The sequence below is a fragment of the Lutra lutra genome, chromosome 14 (assembly GCF_902655055.1).
Source record: "Lutra lutra chromosome 14, mLutLut1.2, whole genome shotgun sequence".
NCBI lineage: Eukaryota > Metazoa > Chordata > Mammalia > Carnivora > Mustelidae > Lutra > Lutra lutra.
This window is the reverse complement of record NC_062291.1, coordinates 23,985,085-24,000,523: the sequence shown is the minus strand read 5'-3', so window position 1 is coordinate 24,000,523 and position 15,439 is coordinate 23,985,085. Positions and strand designations below refer to the sequence as shown.

At 43.0% G+C, this 15,439-nt stretch overlaps 1 protein-coding gene across 19 annotated transcripts in view; it reads left to right on the top strand.

Moving 5' to 3' along the window:
* Window positions 1-15,439, top strand: part of RHOBTB1 (Rho related BTB domain containing 1) — a 122,513-nt gene that overhangs the window by 70,152 nt on the left and 36,922 nt on the right. For 18 of the 19 annotated variants that reach the window (XM_047701907.1, XM_047701893.1, XM_047701904.1 and 15 more), the window contains 2 exons: window positions 14,738-14,939; window positions 15,304-15,407. In XM_047701907.1, coding sequence (XP_047557863.1) covers window positions 14,748-14,939; window positions 15,304-15,407 — 296 coding nt within the window. In that variant the 5' untranslated portion in view covers window positions 14,738-14,747. Of the gene's footprint in view, window positions 1-14,737; window positions 14,940-15,303; window positions 15,408-15,439 lie in introns of those variants that run through there. The other variant, XM_047701909.1, reaches the window with a different exon arrangement.

Below are 15,439 nucleotides of genomic sequence, written 5' to 3'. Positions count from 1 at the left end.
AGCTAGATTACCATTTAAATTCCTATGGGGTTTTTTTCAGTTGAGAGCCTGAGTCAGAAAAAAACTAGTTTAGCAGCCTCACAAAGCTTTATAAATATGTAATTCTGAAGAACAATGTATACATCATCAAAAATCATTTATATTAGTTTTGGCTAATATCTGTACTCTTATTAGAATTAACAATCAAGGGTTATACTTATGTAGTCACTAGTTTTTAAAAAGCCAAATATCTCTCCCATTATAGAATACAACTTGGAGGATATTATTCATCCATAAAAAGTAATGAAGCACGAATACATGCTGCAACATGGGTGAACCTGAAAGCATTGTGCTCGATACAAGAAGACAGACACGAAAGACTGCATACTGTATCATTTCATTTATTAAAATGTCCAGAATAGGCAAATTCATAAAGACAGGAAGTGAATTAGTGGTCAGAGGGGGAGGGGAGAACAGAATAGCTGCTAATGGGCACGAGGTTTCTTTCTGGGTTCATGAGAATGTTCTAGAATTAGATAGTGGACATGGTTGTATAGTTTTGTGAGCAAAACAAAATCCCTGGAGTCGTGTACTTCAAAAGGTGAGTTTTATGACAGGTGACCTTTATCTCAATTTTTTTTAGAGTAATAGATTTTCATTGTAGAAAATTTGGAAACTAAAGGGAAGTAGAAAAGTGGTAAGTTGCAGCCCTGTTAACAGTCACTGGTACCTGTCGAGTGTACTCCCTTCCAATTTACCTTCCATATATTGCTGTTGCAGGAAGAACAGCTTCCCTTTTGATGATGGAGACACCATTATTGAATGTTAAGTATTCACATATTGATACCCACTCATTCTGCCCCTCCCCCTGAAAATAAAAAAGGATGGGTCCAAGGAAGATCCATTTAAATGGCACAGGGGAATAATGATGGAGACACAAATGAGAGAAGCAGAGAGCAGTGGCCCGCCCTGTCAGAGGTGAGGGAGAGGCATCTGAGGTTTGAAAAGTAGCTGGGGTCCTGAGAGGCAGAAAGATAGACTTGACCAGTTTCGAGGAGAGGTAGGACTCCTCAGGGACACATTCCCGAAGAATCTTACTAGGACTTTTGCTGCAAGGTAGCTGATAGGTCACGTTAACCACACCACTCTATTCTTAAATACTCATGTTGTTTCCCAGCTTTCCCAGACTCACATTTGTGAGTCATGTCCCCGTGTTAAGATGGTACTTAGCGTGAAAGAGTGAAGAGGACCAGTTCTGTTCGAGTTACACATGTTTGCTTATTTTATCTAGTTTCCATTGACTGTTTTTTGGATCGCTTTCCTGCACTTGCCCCCTGATAGTGTAACATTAGCATTTCTCCATATGATTGCGAACTCAACATAAACATGGTTTTGAATAATGACAGTCTTAATAGATAAGACTTTTTGGGTGTTCTCTTGATGACAGGCATAGTGATTAAAATACTTTACAAGCAATATCTAATCTTTACAACAACACATCCAACGAAACAGTTATCCCCAGTTTACATATAAGGAAATAGAAGTTTAGAGAGATTAAGTATTTGGCCCAAGATCAGATAGCAAGTCTTTAATTGTCATAGATTTGGGTGGTTTTCATATTTTTCTTGTTCTTTATAAAGATGTGATAAATATATTTGGGTTTTTTTTTTAAGATTTTATTTATTTATTAGAGAGAGAGAGAGTGAGCAGGAAGGAGAGGCAGAGGGAGAAGCAGACTCCCCACTGAGCAGGGAGTCCCACTCCGGACTCAATCCCCGGACGCTAGGATCATGACCTGAGCCAAGGCAGGTGCTTAACCTACTGAGGCACACAGGCACCGCTAATATATTTGCCTTTAAAACATGTTCTGTTTATGAAGTCATTTTTTTAGATGGATGTATCAGGAAGTATTTTTGCTGACAGGTTCAGGTTTTGGTTGTTGCTGTCAATAAAACCTTTCCTTTTAACTTTTTCATTTACTTTTTTTGTTGTTAGGGAGTTTGGTTGATACTATCTATGCTTTGGGGGATTTTTGTCCTTATGGTGGGTTAGTCAACTATAAATGTGCCAAGAACACTTGAAAAGAAAGTACACTCTCTTATCATAATAAGTTTTCTTTTTTAATGTGAGATATCTATTCATTTATCACTACTTTTTATGATATTCAAGCCCTGCATGTGTTGTTTTTCATTTTTGCTTTCTTAATCTGATGTTGATTCTGATTTTTATCTCACACATGTCACTTATTTTCAGTAATTCCTCTTTCTAGAGCTTTTCTTCATTTTTATTTTACGCCTTTTGGTCTGTGAAGATTCATTATTACTGTTATGCTTTTACTATGAATTGCCCTTTTTTTTTTACTCTCTAGATTCTCTTTTACAGATAATTTTTGTATACCACATTGAAACCAAAATCAAAATAACAATGAAGGCGACTTTTATATTTTCAGTTGGTTTTGGTTTCGGTTTTCATAGTCCTTTTTTTTTCTTCTTCTTCTTTTTTTTTTTTTTTTAGCATGTTGTGTTAGTCACCATACAGTACATCATTAGGTTTTTTTTGGTTTTTTTTTTTAAGATTTTATTTATTTATTTGACAGACAGAGATCACAAGCAGGCAGAGAGGCAGGCAGAGAGAGGGGGGGAAGCAGGCTCCCTGCTGAGCAGAGAGCCCGATACGGGGCTCGATCCCAGGACCCTGGGATCATGACCTGAGCCGAAGGCAGAGGCTTTAATCCACTGAGCCACCCAGGCGCCCCACATCATTAGTTTTTGATGTAGTGTTCCATGATTCATTGTTTGTGTATAACACCCAGTGCTCCGTGCAATACATGCCCTCCTTAATACCCATCACCAGGCTCACCCATTCCCTCCACCCCCTCCCCTCTGAAACCTTCAGTTTAATTCGTGGAGTCCATAGTCTCTCACGGTTCCCTCTCCCACTCTGATTTCTCCCCCTTCGTTTTTCCTTTCCTTCTTGTAATGTCTGTCTTGATATTCCTTATGTTCCACAAATAAGCGAAACCGTGCAATTCACTTTCTCTGTTTGACTTATTTCACTCAGGATAATCTCCTCCAGTCCCATCCATGTTGATGTAAAAGTTGGCTCTTCATCCTTTCTGATGGCTGAGTAATATTCCATTTTATATACGGACCATATTATCTTTATCCATTTGTCTTTTGAAGGGCATCTTGGCTCTTTCCACAGTTTGGCTATTGTGGACATTGCTGCTATGAACATTGGGGTACATATGGCGCTTCTTTTCACTACATCTGTATCTTTGAGGTAAATACCCAGTAGTGCAATTGCTGGGTCATAGGGTAGTTCTATTTTTAATTTTTTGAGGAAACTCCACACTGTTTTCCAAAGTGGCTGCACCAAATTGCATTCCCACCAGGAGTCCACAGTTCTTTTACACTGAATTGCTTTTTTTAAATTTGAATTATCTCTGGGTGTTTTGTCAAATATCTTTGAGTAGTTAAATTCCTTAAAGAAATCTTGAGTTTTTGCTCCCTGAGTCTTTGATATCTAAAAATAGCTTTATGTTCCCTTTACATAAATAACAATTTGACCAGATTCAGAAACTTGTGATTAGGTCTTTTTTCTGTGAAGGCTCGCTTTGTGTTTTTCTACTATCTTAAAATAGTGTATTGGTGAAGTGTGTGGTCATCCATATTATTACTTCTTTATAGAAAGAACTGTCTTTGACCACTAGTTTTAGAAGGTGTTTTTTTAAGGTATTTGTAGGATTATTATACAGTTTTTCTGGCATCATGTTTTCAATGTTTTACCAAAAACTGTATAGATGGAGAGCCTCCTTTTCTTTTCTCCTTTTCCCCGCCCCATCCTCCTTTTTGTATTGGGAAAATTTTGTTCTATAAAATCACACTTTACTCCTTGAGTTCCTCCAGAAGCCATATGGTATCCCGGGGACTGTTTATCAACTGTCAGCCTCTTTATCATCTTCTGCAACATCATTTTCACATGGCCTTCCTCCTAGACTCAGAGCTTCTCATGTTTTGCCTGTCCCTTACCAATCCACTCTACTATATTGTCAAGGCTATTTACCGTTGTCACTGTGGTTTTTAATTTGGCTGTCTTGTGTTTCATTTATACGTGGCCTTTACTTGTCTTCTTGCCCCCGATAGCCTCCTCTGCCATTAGTTTACACACCTGCATTATTTTCTTTTGCATGATCAACTACATGGTTCAGATATTTTTTAAAAACTTTTTTCTTCTGCTGATCCTTATAGCACGTCTACTTCCATAGAAGACCTTTCGTCTATGTCTTTGGCTAATTAACTGCTTGTCCTTTTCTGCGTGTCAGGGTCTTTTATAGACCATATGTTGAATGGTCTCTGTTAACTTCATCCATGTAGAAGAAGATTCCTGGTGGCCAAGGATTGAAGTATATTCAGTGCTTGGATAACCAGGGCTCTGTTGGAGACCAAGGTAGGGCTCTGTAGGGAACCCACCCAGTTCCAGAGTGGACAGGCCAAGCCATTCAGTATTGCACAGGTCGACATAAGAGTAGTGAGGAAAGTCACCGCTGAAGATATACCAGTGGTCAGTCTTAGAGGTTGTACCCCACCCCCATCCCTCTCCCCTTAACAAGATCCATCACTTCTGTTGCACTGTCGGAATTGAAACTGCCCGGGTGAGCAGGCTGGGAGAAGAAAAACAAAATGAAATGAGTCTTTTCCATGCTTAGTGCTATCTACCTGGCTCATCCTCAGTAAGGGCCAATCATGGGGACTGCTTCTTTCCCTGGACAGCATGCATGGTTGCTCGTGGCTTTCCCTGATTTTCCATGGCTCCACAGCCTGCTCTTCCACCTGGGTCCCAAGTCAAGGCAGCTGTCATTACTCCAGACCATAGGTATCTGTGGTGAAGAGCATCCTGCTTACCCCACAGCCCAGACCTTTTCCCTGTGGTAATGGGCAGTCTGCTGGTCTTCAGTGACTTGGCAGAAAGGCAGTGAATGTGGCAGAAATCCTTCCAACTTCTGGTACACGGTTACTCCTTATCCTAACTCTGGTACTATTGTGGACTCTGCTGTCTGTGGAGAATAGTTAATTTCAGTGAGGCCATGGATTGGGAGATCCAAAGCACATATTCTTCCAATGGTGTCCTGCCTTCAAGTCCAGCTAATTGGCTCTTGTGACGTCTTCTAGCAGATATTGAATTTCCTCATTCAAGATTCATTTTCAGGTCAATGATACATCCTTCTCCATAGGGCGTGGGTACAGGTGCCTCCATTCTCCCCTTCTTTCCCAGCCAATTACTGATCTCACCCAAAGAGTTAGAAATCCCTTGAATGAGGATGTTAAAGTCCAAAAGTTGATGGGAATTTTATGAGACCCTTATATATAAATATTACTAAGATTCATAAATTGGCTCTAGGCACTAGAACACAATAAATGATCACGTTCCTTTCCCTCTCCCCCGAATGAATTTCAGCCCTAAGCTCCTGCCTGCCTGTATTGAGGCTCCCTTTTGCCCCCTGCCTTATTGTTTGGTGGAGGGCCCTGGGCCTTGGTCCCTGGTGTTCCCATGGTTACTGATGCTCTTCCTGATGGGGAACCACGGCTGGTGTGATGCCATCTGTCAAATGCTGCTCTCATGATGGGCCACACAGATGTCCCTCAAGGTGTTCCTCTCACTGACTGCGGACTTAGCCACATGCTGCTGCTCTCCAGGCCACAGGCTTAGTGATCAGTCACCAGAGCTAGCTGAGTGCAAGTTCACTGCCAGACCCAGGTAGAAGGTTTCCTGAGGAAGGTGGAACAGCAATACTTTTAGATTCTATTGAGCAAATATGAATTGAAAGCCATGTATGGACAAGGCATTGGAAAGACTTGAGGATTTAAAGATGAATAGCAGTCTGTTGTCAAAAATGAGCAGTCTTAGTGAGATGGAAGCAAGTACATACATGTCAGTGGAACAGTCAATATTACAAATCAGAATTTGGCAAATACCCTGGGAGACAGTATAAAGGAAGAATGCTTTAAGTGCATTTTTTTTCCAAAACGAAACTTGTGTTTGTCTACTTTGCTTCATCTCTGCTGGTTCCTGGTCCAACCATTCCCCCCGGAAGACCTGGGAACCTCCTAATGGGTCCTTCTGCCACTGCTCCCCACACAGCGACCTCAGTGATGTCAGTGATGCTTCTCAGAAGCACATCAGACCCTGTGACTCCTCTGCAACCTTTCAGTCGCTTCTCATTGCATTTAGAATAAAACCCAAGTTCCCTACTGTGGCCTGGAAGGCCACATGTGATGTGGCTTCTGCCTCCTCTCCAACCTCACCTCTCCTGTTCCCCTGCTCCAGCTCTGGCAGGCCTGCCTCTCTGCCAGCTCGTTAGTGGGCCCTGCTCATTCTTCAGGTAGCAAGAAGGTGGGGCCTCCTCAAAGAGGCCTCCCTTGTCCTTCCTGCAGGCCTCCCACCCATTATTTTCTCTCATAACACCCTTTCGTTTTTCTTCAAGGAATTTAAGTCAAGTTTATGATTACATCTACCTGTTTCTCCCACCTGACTGAGAGGGTCTATGAGAACAAGAACCACACCCAGCTTGCTTACCACTGTATACCTGTACCATAGGCCTGGCACTCACTACGTGCACAGTGCTATTCTTTCTTGAACCAATTAAGACTGCCCGAGTCCTAAAGGTGCAGCACAATTTCAGTGGTGGATCAGGGCCATGAGAAAGGACATCTGAGCAGAGTGGCAAGAGCAGAGTCACCGAAGGAGAGGTTACCTGGCATATTTGCAGACAGGAGTCACCCAGTATATCTAGAACATAACACACAGTTTACTTATAGTGGTTTTGAGACCTATCCTGAATTTTTTATGCATCTTTTAAGCTACATGTTTTATCCGTCCTTTATTTTTCAACTGGGGCAGCATTTACTAAGGGCAGTGGATAGATAGCAAGTTTATTTCTAATCCTGGCTCACCTCCCCCACTGACATTGAGTTTAAAAAAAAAGAGAGAAAGGGTGTGATCTTGTGTGGGTCTCCATTATCACAGGATGCTGGTGAGGATAACGAGTGGATGTTTAAAAAAGTACCTCTGTATTATCTGTAATCCTGGATTTATATGCACTGTCCTTTCTGTTACTTAAACTCTTTTTCTTTGTTTTAATCACAACTTTCAGTTGAAAAAAATACTGTTGATTTGAGCGATGAAAGGCAGTTTTATCCTGGAGATGTATTTCTGTAAACTTTTGATTTAGGGAAGCGCAGCCCAACCCGACTGTCTCTTTCCCAGATCTGGACCCACTCTCCATTCCAGCTGAGATGTTTATATTATGCACAGAGCAGCTCCCGCCTGCCTAGGACTGGTGATTAAGAGCTCAGGATAATGAAATCTGCAGTCGGAACTTGGCTGTGGGCTATGGTTATTATGCAACTCTTAACATTTCTCCTTTGTTTCTGTCAATAATATAAAATTCCCAGTTTTTCTTTGTGAGCTCACTCTTCAAATACACTACAATGTGTTCCACCAGTATTATTTAATGACCAAGTTAAATTATTTCTTAAAGTTCAGATTACATGCTTTTCTAAAGGTCAAGAAAATTTAGTGGCTGTGCGACGCCCGTTCAAACCCTCTAGGAACAACTGAATGAACCGAAAGTACAGAGGCCCCTCTGTGGCCCTTAGAGTTTTATCTTTGATTCAAATAGCAAGCATAATAAGAAACATAACACAGGGGTGCCTGGGTGGCTCAGTGGGTTAAGCCACTGCCTTCGGCTCAGGTCATGATCTCAGGGTCCTGGGATCGAGTACCACATCGGGCTCTCTGCTCAGCAGGGAGCCTGCTTCCCTTCCTCTCTCTCTGCCTGCCTCTCTGCCTACTTGTGATCTCTCTCTCTCAAATAAATAAATAAAATCTTTAAAAAAAAAAAAAAGAAACATAACACAGGTGATGGTAAGAGATGGTGTGTTCCAATGGGGGGTGGTTTGGAGCAATTAGAAGATGCTTAGTAAGATGTTGTGGACAAATGATAAGTCTTCCCTGCCCACCCTCCCTAATATCTGGATTTCTCATGGTAGGAGAAACCCTCACCCTGAGCAGTACTCAAAGAGGGGGCTCTGTACTAAAGTGCGCCTAACCAGGGGAAACCAGAGTATCTTGAACTTTATCAGCCATAGTGCCTTGGAATTATTGAATTATGGAGAGAGGACTGTGATGGTCATCTATCCATAGTGTGATTGATCCATCGTGAATGTGCCTGACCCTTCCTAAGAGCCTGGGTCTTAAAAGAGGAACAGGACATCAGGAAGGCCATCGTCTGAAGCCTGAAGGTGGGAACAGAGTACGACTCTGGGAAGAGAAATGATTTGAAAAGGAGACCAGGGCAGCTGAGCTCACATTTGGCTGTGTCACTCTTTGGCTTATGGTTATCCCTAGAAGAGAGTCACAAGTAAATTGGGGGACCTGTGGACCCAAATGAATAGACAAAGAAAATTTACTGAAGTAGGGCATGGTATACGCTTGCATTCCAAGTACTTTGGCACATGGTAGTACCCCAGAAACACATGATTCATTAAGGGCATGAGATGGGCACTTTGAAGGTGTAGCCACAGGAAAAATACAAAGTTCACAAACCACCCTTCTATCGTTTGCTAATATAGGAAAAACTGAGTGTATATGTGTCTTTGTGATTGTGATTGATTCTCCTAGAACCATTTAGGATACAAAGGAGGAAGTAAATCAGTCTATGTAGAGGCAGGGCAATTTTAGGAAAACTTTTTAGAGGCGGTCATATCTGACTGAATAAGGTTTTAAGGAATGAACAGAATTTGCCAGGCAAACAAGAAATGGTAGAGGGTTGACTGTGGAATAATATGTGTAAAGGCACTGAGGTGGCAAACAACATTTAGAATTTAGGAGACCATTTTGTGTGGCAGAAGCATACTGTCACTGTTGTAAAAAATTACTGAAGAGGTGCCTGGGTGGCTCAGTGGGTTAAAGCCTCTGCCTTCAGCTCAGGTCATGATCTCAGGGGCCTGGGATCAAGCCCCGCATCGGGCTCTCTGCTCCACAGAGAACCTGCTTCCTCCTCTCTCCCTCTCTGCCTGCCTCTCTGCCTACTTGTGATCTCTGTCTGTCAAATAAATAAATAAAATCTTCTTAAAAAAAATTACTGAAAATTTGGGGCACCTGAATAGCTCAGTCAGTTAGGCATCCAGCTCTTGGTTTGGGCTCAGGTCATGATCTCGGGGTCATGAGATGGAGCCCTGCACTCAGCATGGAGTCTACTTGGGATTCTTTCCCTCTCCTCTCCCTCCCCCTCTGCCCCTCCCCCTGCTTGCAAATGCATGCGCGCACTTGCTCTCTCTCTCTCTCTCTGTTAAATAAATAAATAAAATCATTCTTAAAAATTACCAAAAACTTGGTGGTTAAGACAAACCAAATTTATTATCTTACAGTTCTGGAGGTTAAAAGTCTGAAATGGGTTTCATTGGGCTAAAATGAAGATGTTGGTAGGCTGTGTTCCTTCTGGTGGCTCTAGGAGAAAATATGTCTCCTTTTCTTGTCCAGCTTCTAGAGGTCACTTGCATCCCTTGGTTTATGACCCTCACCTCTTTCTTCAACATAAGAACCTGAGTGAGTGCACTGGACCTACCCAGACAACCCAGAATGACCTCCTTAGGCCAAAGTCAGCTGGTTAGCAGCTTAATTCCATCTGCTACCCCAACGCCCCCTGCCATGTAATAGAACACATTCACGGATCCCAGAGATGAGGACATGAACATCTTTGAGGGACGTTATTCTGTGTACCACACACACAATAAAGATGTGGAGGGTGATAGGGAAGAGAAAGTTGGCATGATCCACCAGCCATAGGGAGGAGAGATCATCCACCCAAAATGGACCTATAATCTGATACTTTTTTTTTTAAATAAGAGAAGGTGTCAAGGTCCTGATCATTTTTCTAAGGTGTAATGGGTGTGTTTCAGTTAATTACTAATATATAACAAATCACCACAAGCCTCAGTGGTTTAATACAATAATTTCTCCTTTCTCATGAATCTGTAGGTTGGCTGGTGATTCTCTTAACTGGGTTCACTCATGAAGCTTCGTTCAGCTGGAGAGTTGGCCGGACTGGAGGGTGCAAGGAGCACACTCTGGCATGTGGTGAAACCATAGGCAGGGCTTCCTCGATTATTCTCTCTGTGAATTCCATTCCTCTGCTATGCCTGGCCAGCTTCTTTACACAACAGTCTCAGGACAGCATTCCTGCAGCATGAGAGCTGACCTGCAGGGCTTCTGGAAGCCTTGATACTCTGGGACCCACACAGCATCACCACCACATTCTCCTGGATTGGGCTACAATCACAAGGCTAACTCAGATTCAAGATGGTGGGAAATCAATTCTGTCTCCTGATGAGAGTTGCCATCATGACCACATTTCCCCTAGTGAAGAGAAGAGTTTTTTGTTTTGTTTTGTTTTGTTTTGTTTTGTTTTTAAGAGAAGAGTTTTTAAGAGTAGGATTTTGAAACTCAAGATTTCAGGGGTAAAATGTTTCTGGCTGACAATGTCCAGCACATGACGAAGAGAAGGGCTCCAGGAAAGTGCAGGGAAGGTCACTGGTGCTGTAGAGGTGGAGGGACTGTGGGGCTAGAGTGTGGGACACATCACCCTGTGGACACAGAAAGAAGGCTGAGTTGGTGGTAAACGTGGAGGAGGGACATGACATCCGGAAGGTGATAGTAATCATGGTGTGGGCACCTGGGGCGACTGGGCAGCCCGGAGGTCATGACCACAGTCTCTAAGCAGTCTGGGGGATAGTAGGCATCAGCACCCAGGGGCTGGCATCCTCACCGAGTCCTCTCTCTCCAGCCCCCACACTGTCCTGTTCACTCGCCATCTTAAATAAACATCCCTCTCTGACGCCCAGAACGTGCAGATACACTCTTCAGCACCTCATGGTCAGCGTCCATGTCCTGAGGACTCAGTGAAAATAGGAAACAAAGTTCTAGTCAGTTTTGAGTAAGATACAAAGCTGCCGTAGTAACAGGTTACCAGTGTCAGTCCTTTCTAGCTTTTCTTTTTTTTTTTTTTAATTTTTTTTTTAAGATTTTATTTATTTATTTGACAGAGATCACAAGTAGGCAGAGAGACAGGCAGGGGGGGGGGGGAAGCAGGCTCCCCGCCGAGCAGAGAGCCCGATGTGGGGCTCGATCCCAGGACCCTGGGATCATGACCTGAGCCGAAGGCAGAGGCTTTAACCCACTGAGCCACCCAGGCGCCCCATAGCTTTTCTTTTTTTTATTATACTTTCTTTGTTTCCTCAGATATGTATCTAAGGGCAAAAGGGTGTCTTCCCCGATCAGCAGTTGTCATGGTGGTGAAATTTATTAACAGAGTTAAGTGAATAATATTTATTGCTCTCATTCTACATAAATAAAAATCAGAAACCAGATAGTCATTAACCAGATGGTCCTAAGAGCTCATTCAACCATAAGAGTGCTACATAGGAATTAATTAGAGCCCATAACCAGTAAAGAAGAATAAAATTGCATATTTTTATCATTATCACAATTTAATATTTGTTTATGTGTAACAGATAAACAATCAGTTTACAATACACATGTAGATGTATTTTCAGATTACCACTAAATAAAATTTCTACCCGAAAGAAAAGATTCTCAGTATTTGAAATCCAGAAAACCCTTCCTGGAAATTCCATGTCTCGAGTGAGTGATCCGGGCTACGAGTGTAGAATTCCGCGCTGCCTTTTATCTCCCTTACTTGTTGTCCCCTTAAAATCTTTGTTAAATGTTCTCCCCTTTGTACGAGGCCCAAGACCTTTGGCAGTCACTTCAGTTTTGAGCAGATTGCTCGAGATTAGAGGACTCACGGATGTTATTCTCACCTTTGACACAGAAATTCTTCTTAGGACTGTGCATGAGATATGTCTATAAATAGTAATGATATTTTTGTAATCATAGCCTTAATATAAAACCAGGAGGGCTTTTATCCCCTTAAGAGTAGTCTTCTGTGAAAGCTACGCAGTTATTCCACCAACTCTGTCATGATTCAAATTATTTGCGGGGAGTTCCTTTTTGGTGACTGCTCTCAAAGCTAGTTTGCAAGCCAACAAGAAACCAACCGTGTATTTTTTGTGTCTGTTTCAGTTTTGACTTAATCCAAACATGCCCCCAAATTTTAAGGATTGGCTCTCTATGACTTTATATCTGCTTAAAAGAATAAAATTGACTTTCAAAAGAGAAAGGTTTTCCACCACTTAGCACAGTCAAAATAGTATACCTCAGATTCCAGAGTTGTGGGGCTCTGAACGGATCCTGCTTTTCTGGACATGGGGTGCCCCTTGGTAGTATCACCACAGAAACATATCCAGTTTCTTATCAATAACTACTGTTACCATTTTTATTCTAGAATCTGGAAATACCCCAGAAAATTATATTTAACCTACCTTTCCAACTGTATTATCATTTAGCTAATTACCTCCAACTCCCATTCAGAACTTTTTCTGCCTTCTTTATGTAACATCAGATACTCTCCAGCTTATACCTATGTTTTTTGTTTTTCAATGAATTACTCCTCAGTTACCCTACTAAAATGTATCCTTTGTATAAATCTTTGTGGTTATTAGGTTTCTGATTCTGCATCTAACTCTGGTCTTTCCCCTGACTCAGTTCAGGGTGTTCATCTTCATCATCACGATTAGAATCTCTGGGGTCATCAGTGTGTCAGCTCCGTCAGTTCCCCTACCCCTCACTGCTTGAGGAGGCTGGTGCTAGAATTCCCATTTAACAGTTGGGGAAGCTGAGGCTAAAAGCACAAGTGGCAAATGGCTAGAAAATGGGGAGACTAGGATTCACACTCACATCCCTTCAAAGGCAGGGATTTTCTCAACCTCAGCACTCTGACATTTGGGTCCTGATTATTCTTTGTGGTGGGGAACTGTCCCTCGTAGTGTGTTTCAGAGCATCTCTGGCCTCTACCCACTAGAAGCCGGTAGCACTCCCCGACCCCACTGTGACAACGAAAAATATCTCCAGGCTTTGTTAAATGTTCTCCAGCAAATACTTAAGGACTGCTGGTCTAATCCCAAAGTCAGCATAGACTAGATTTTAAAGAGATCGATTTGAGGAGTAACCACACATGGGTAATCATCAGAATTGAATTGGAGGTTTTCTTAAGCCTCTTTCTCCACCCAAGACCTTCAGAATCTGCATTTGCCAGGTGGGGAACAGGTATTTTAAACCTCTCTGTGGCATCCAAACCATAGACCAGATCCTAACCTCACCACACATCTGTTCTTTGAATCACTCCACTCAATTCTCACCGAATAGTCTCTAGCCTCACATTTAACACCTCCTGTGATGGTGTTACAGGAGACAATCTCGTGTTCAGATGGTCCTAACTGGAAAAAGTTTTCGTTCTATTTAATAACCTTCTTTCTGTCTCTCCCTCCACACTCTTAATTTCATATTAACCAAATCATCCATTTTCTCCAATCAGATGATTTAAACAATGAGTCCCAGGTGTGTATTAAGCCCTACTCTGAACAGTTTCTTGACCATCGTGGCCATTAAAACCACTATCAGCTTGTTAAAAGTGACCAGCTAGGGGTGCCTAGGTGGCTCAGTCGGTTAAGTATCCAACTGTTGATTTCAGCTCAGGTCATGATCTCAGGGTCTTGCGATCAAGCCCCGAATTGGGTTCCACACTCAGCAGGGAGTCCGCTTCCCTTTCTCTCTCCTGTTCACACACACTCTCTCTCTAAAATAATAAATCTTTTTTTTAAGTGACTATCTAACCAGTTTTCTCTGTTTAACAATAGGCCTTCTCAAAAGGGCGATTATAATTCATTAAAATCTTAAAATGTTACATGGTTGGTCACCCACCCAGCTTGCTGCCAGGAAGCAGTCTGCTCTGTATTTTATGGAGCTTCCTGGCCCCGGGAGGGCGGGGGGGTGGGGGTGGAGACCTGGAAGCAGCTTTTTCTCTTCCCTTTGACCCCTCAGCAACCCTCTTAAACCTTTTTGATGGTTTCTGGAACATTCCAAACTAGCTCCTCATCCTGGCAAAATCATTCTTTACCATATGCTCCAGATTTCTTGGTGAAAACAGAGAATTTTAAAATCTGTTGCTTTATGGTGCCCCTCTTGAGAATACCATTTTTATGAATTTGATTAATTAAAATCAGTGAATGAATATAAATTAATTTTACAAATGTATCAAAATTCAGTCTTACCATTTACCCTTCTTTAAAGCCAGGGAATCCTTTCTGCTTGCCCTTTGGATCCCCCTCGAAGTCACGGTGGTAGTGGAGAAACTCCATTAAACTGCCTTTCAGTGGGGGATTTGGGATCGGGGGAAGATTGTGATGGTGTAGATGCTAATATTACCGAGCAGCTCACACCCCGATGTCTAGGGTTAAAGCTGCAGGTGACGGGTCTCTTTCATGGGTCCACATGAGTAGCTAGTGAGCTATGAATGTGTGCTAGCGATCCTGACTTGCCTGGTTGGATTTTCAGTAGGCAGGTTGTGTTTAGAGAAAACCAAGGAGAAAATAACATGTTAACGGGAATAAACCGTTTGGGGTCAAAATAACAATCCAGCCGATGTTTTTGTACTCGTGTGAGACATAAATAGAAAACTCGAGTTTGAGTTAGGTTTCGTATGAACTTCCGAACTTCGTGCTTATGCTTGGGCACCTCTGGAGAAGTGGCTGGCTGGGCGCCTCTCGTCTCTGACTGCCCCATCCCTCTCTCCTTACAGAGTTTTATAAATGGACACTGACATGGACTACGAAAGGCCCAACGTCGAAACCATCAAGTGTGTGGTCGTGGGAGACAACGCCGTGGGGAAGACGCGCTTGATCTGTGCCCGAGCGTGTAACACGACCCTCACGCAGTATCAGCTGCTGGCCACCCACGTGCCTACCGTGTGGGCGATCGACCAGTACCGAGTGTGCCAGGAGGTAAGGTGTACAGAGCTTCTCTAGGCTCCTCAGGGCACGTCCCTGCTACCGCCACGCTGACTCTACCAGGGGGTCGGGGTAATTAGTGCATGCAAAGTCAGGCTAATGTTCTTGGTCCCACCAAGAGAAAACAAAAGCAGAATGTGCCGTTGGGAGTCTGGCTACCGTCTCCTGAATGAGGGGGGTGGGGGGTGTTTGAGTCAAGATTCCCAGAGGAGAATTTAGACTTGGCTCAAGTCCTGTTGGATGGGACGAGAAGACGCAGGTGGGATAAGTGGGCCTTGAGGGTGTTAACTTGGGCGTCCGACTTCTCCTGAGGAACCTCGGAAGGACGCTGAGCAGGAATGCGCTCTCCCTCCTGCAGGTCCTGGAGCGGTCCCGGGATGTTGTGGATGAAGTGAGCGTTTCTCTCAGGCTTTGGGATACTTTTGGCGATCACCACAAGGACAGGCGTTTTGCATATGGCAGGTAAACCGAGGCCGGTGCCGTGCTGTTGAGCT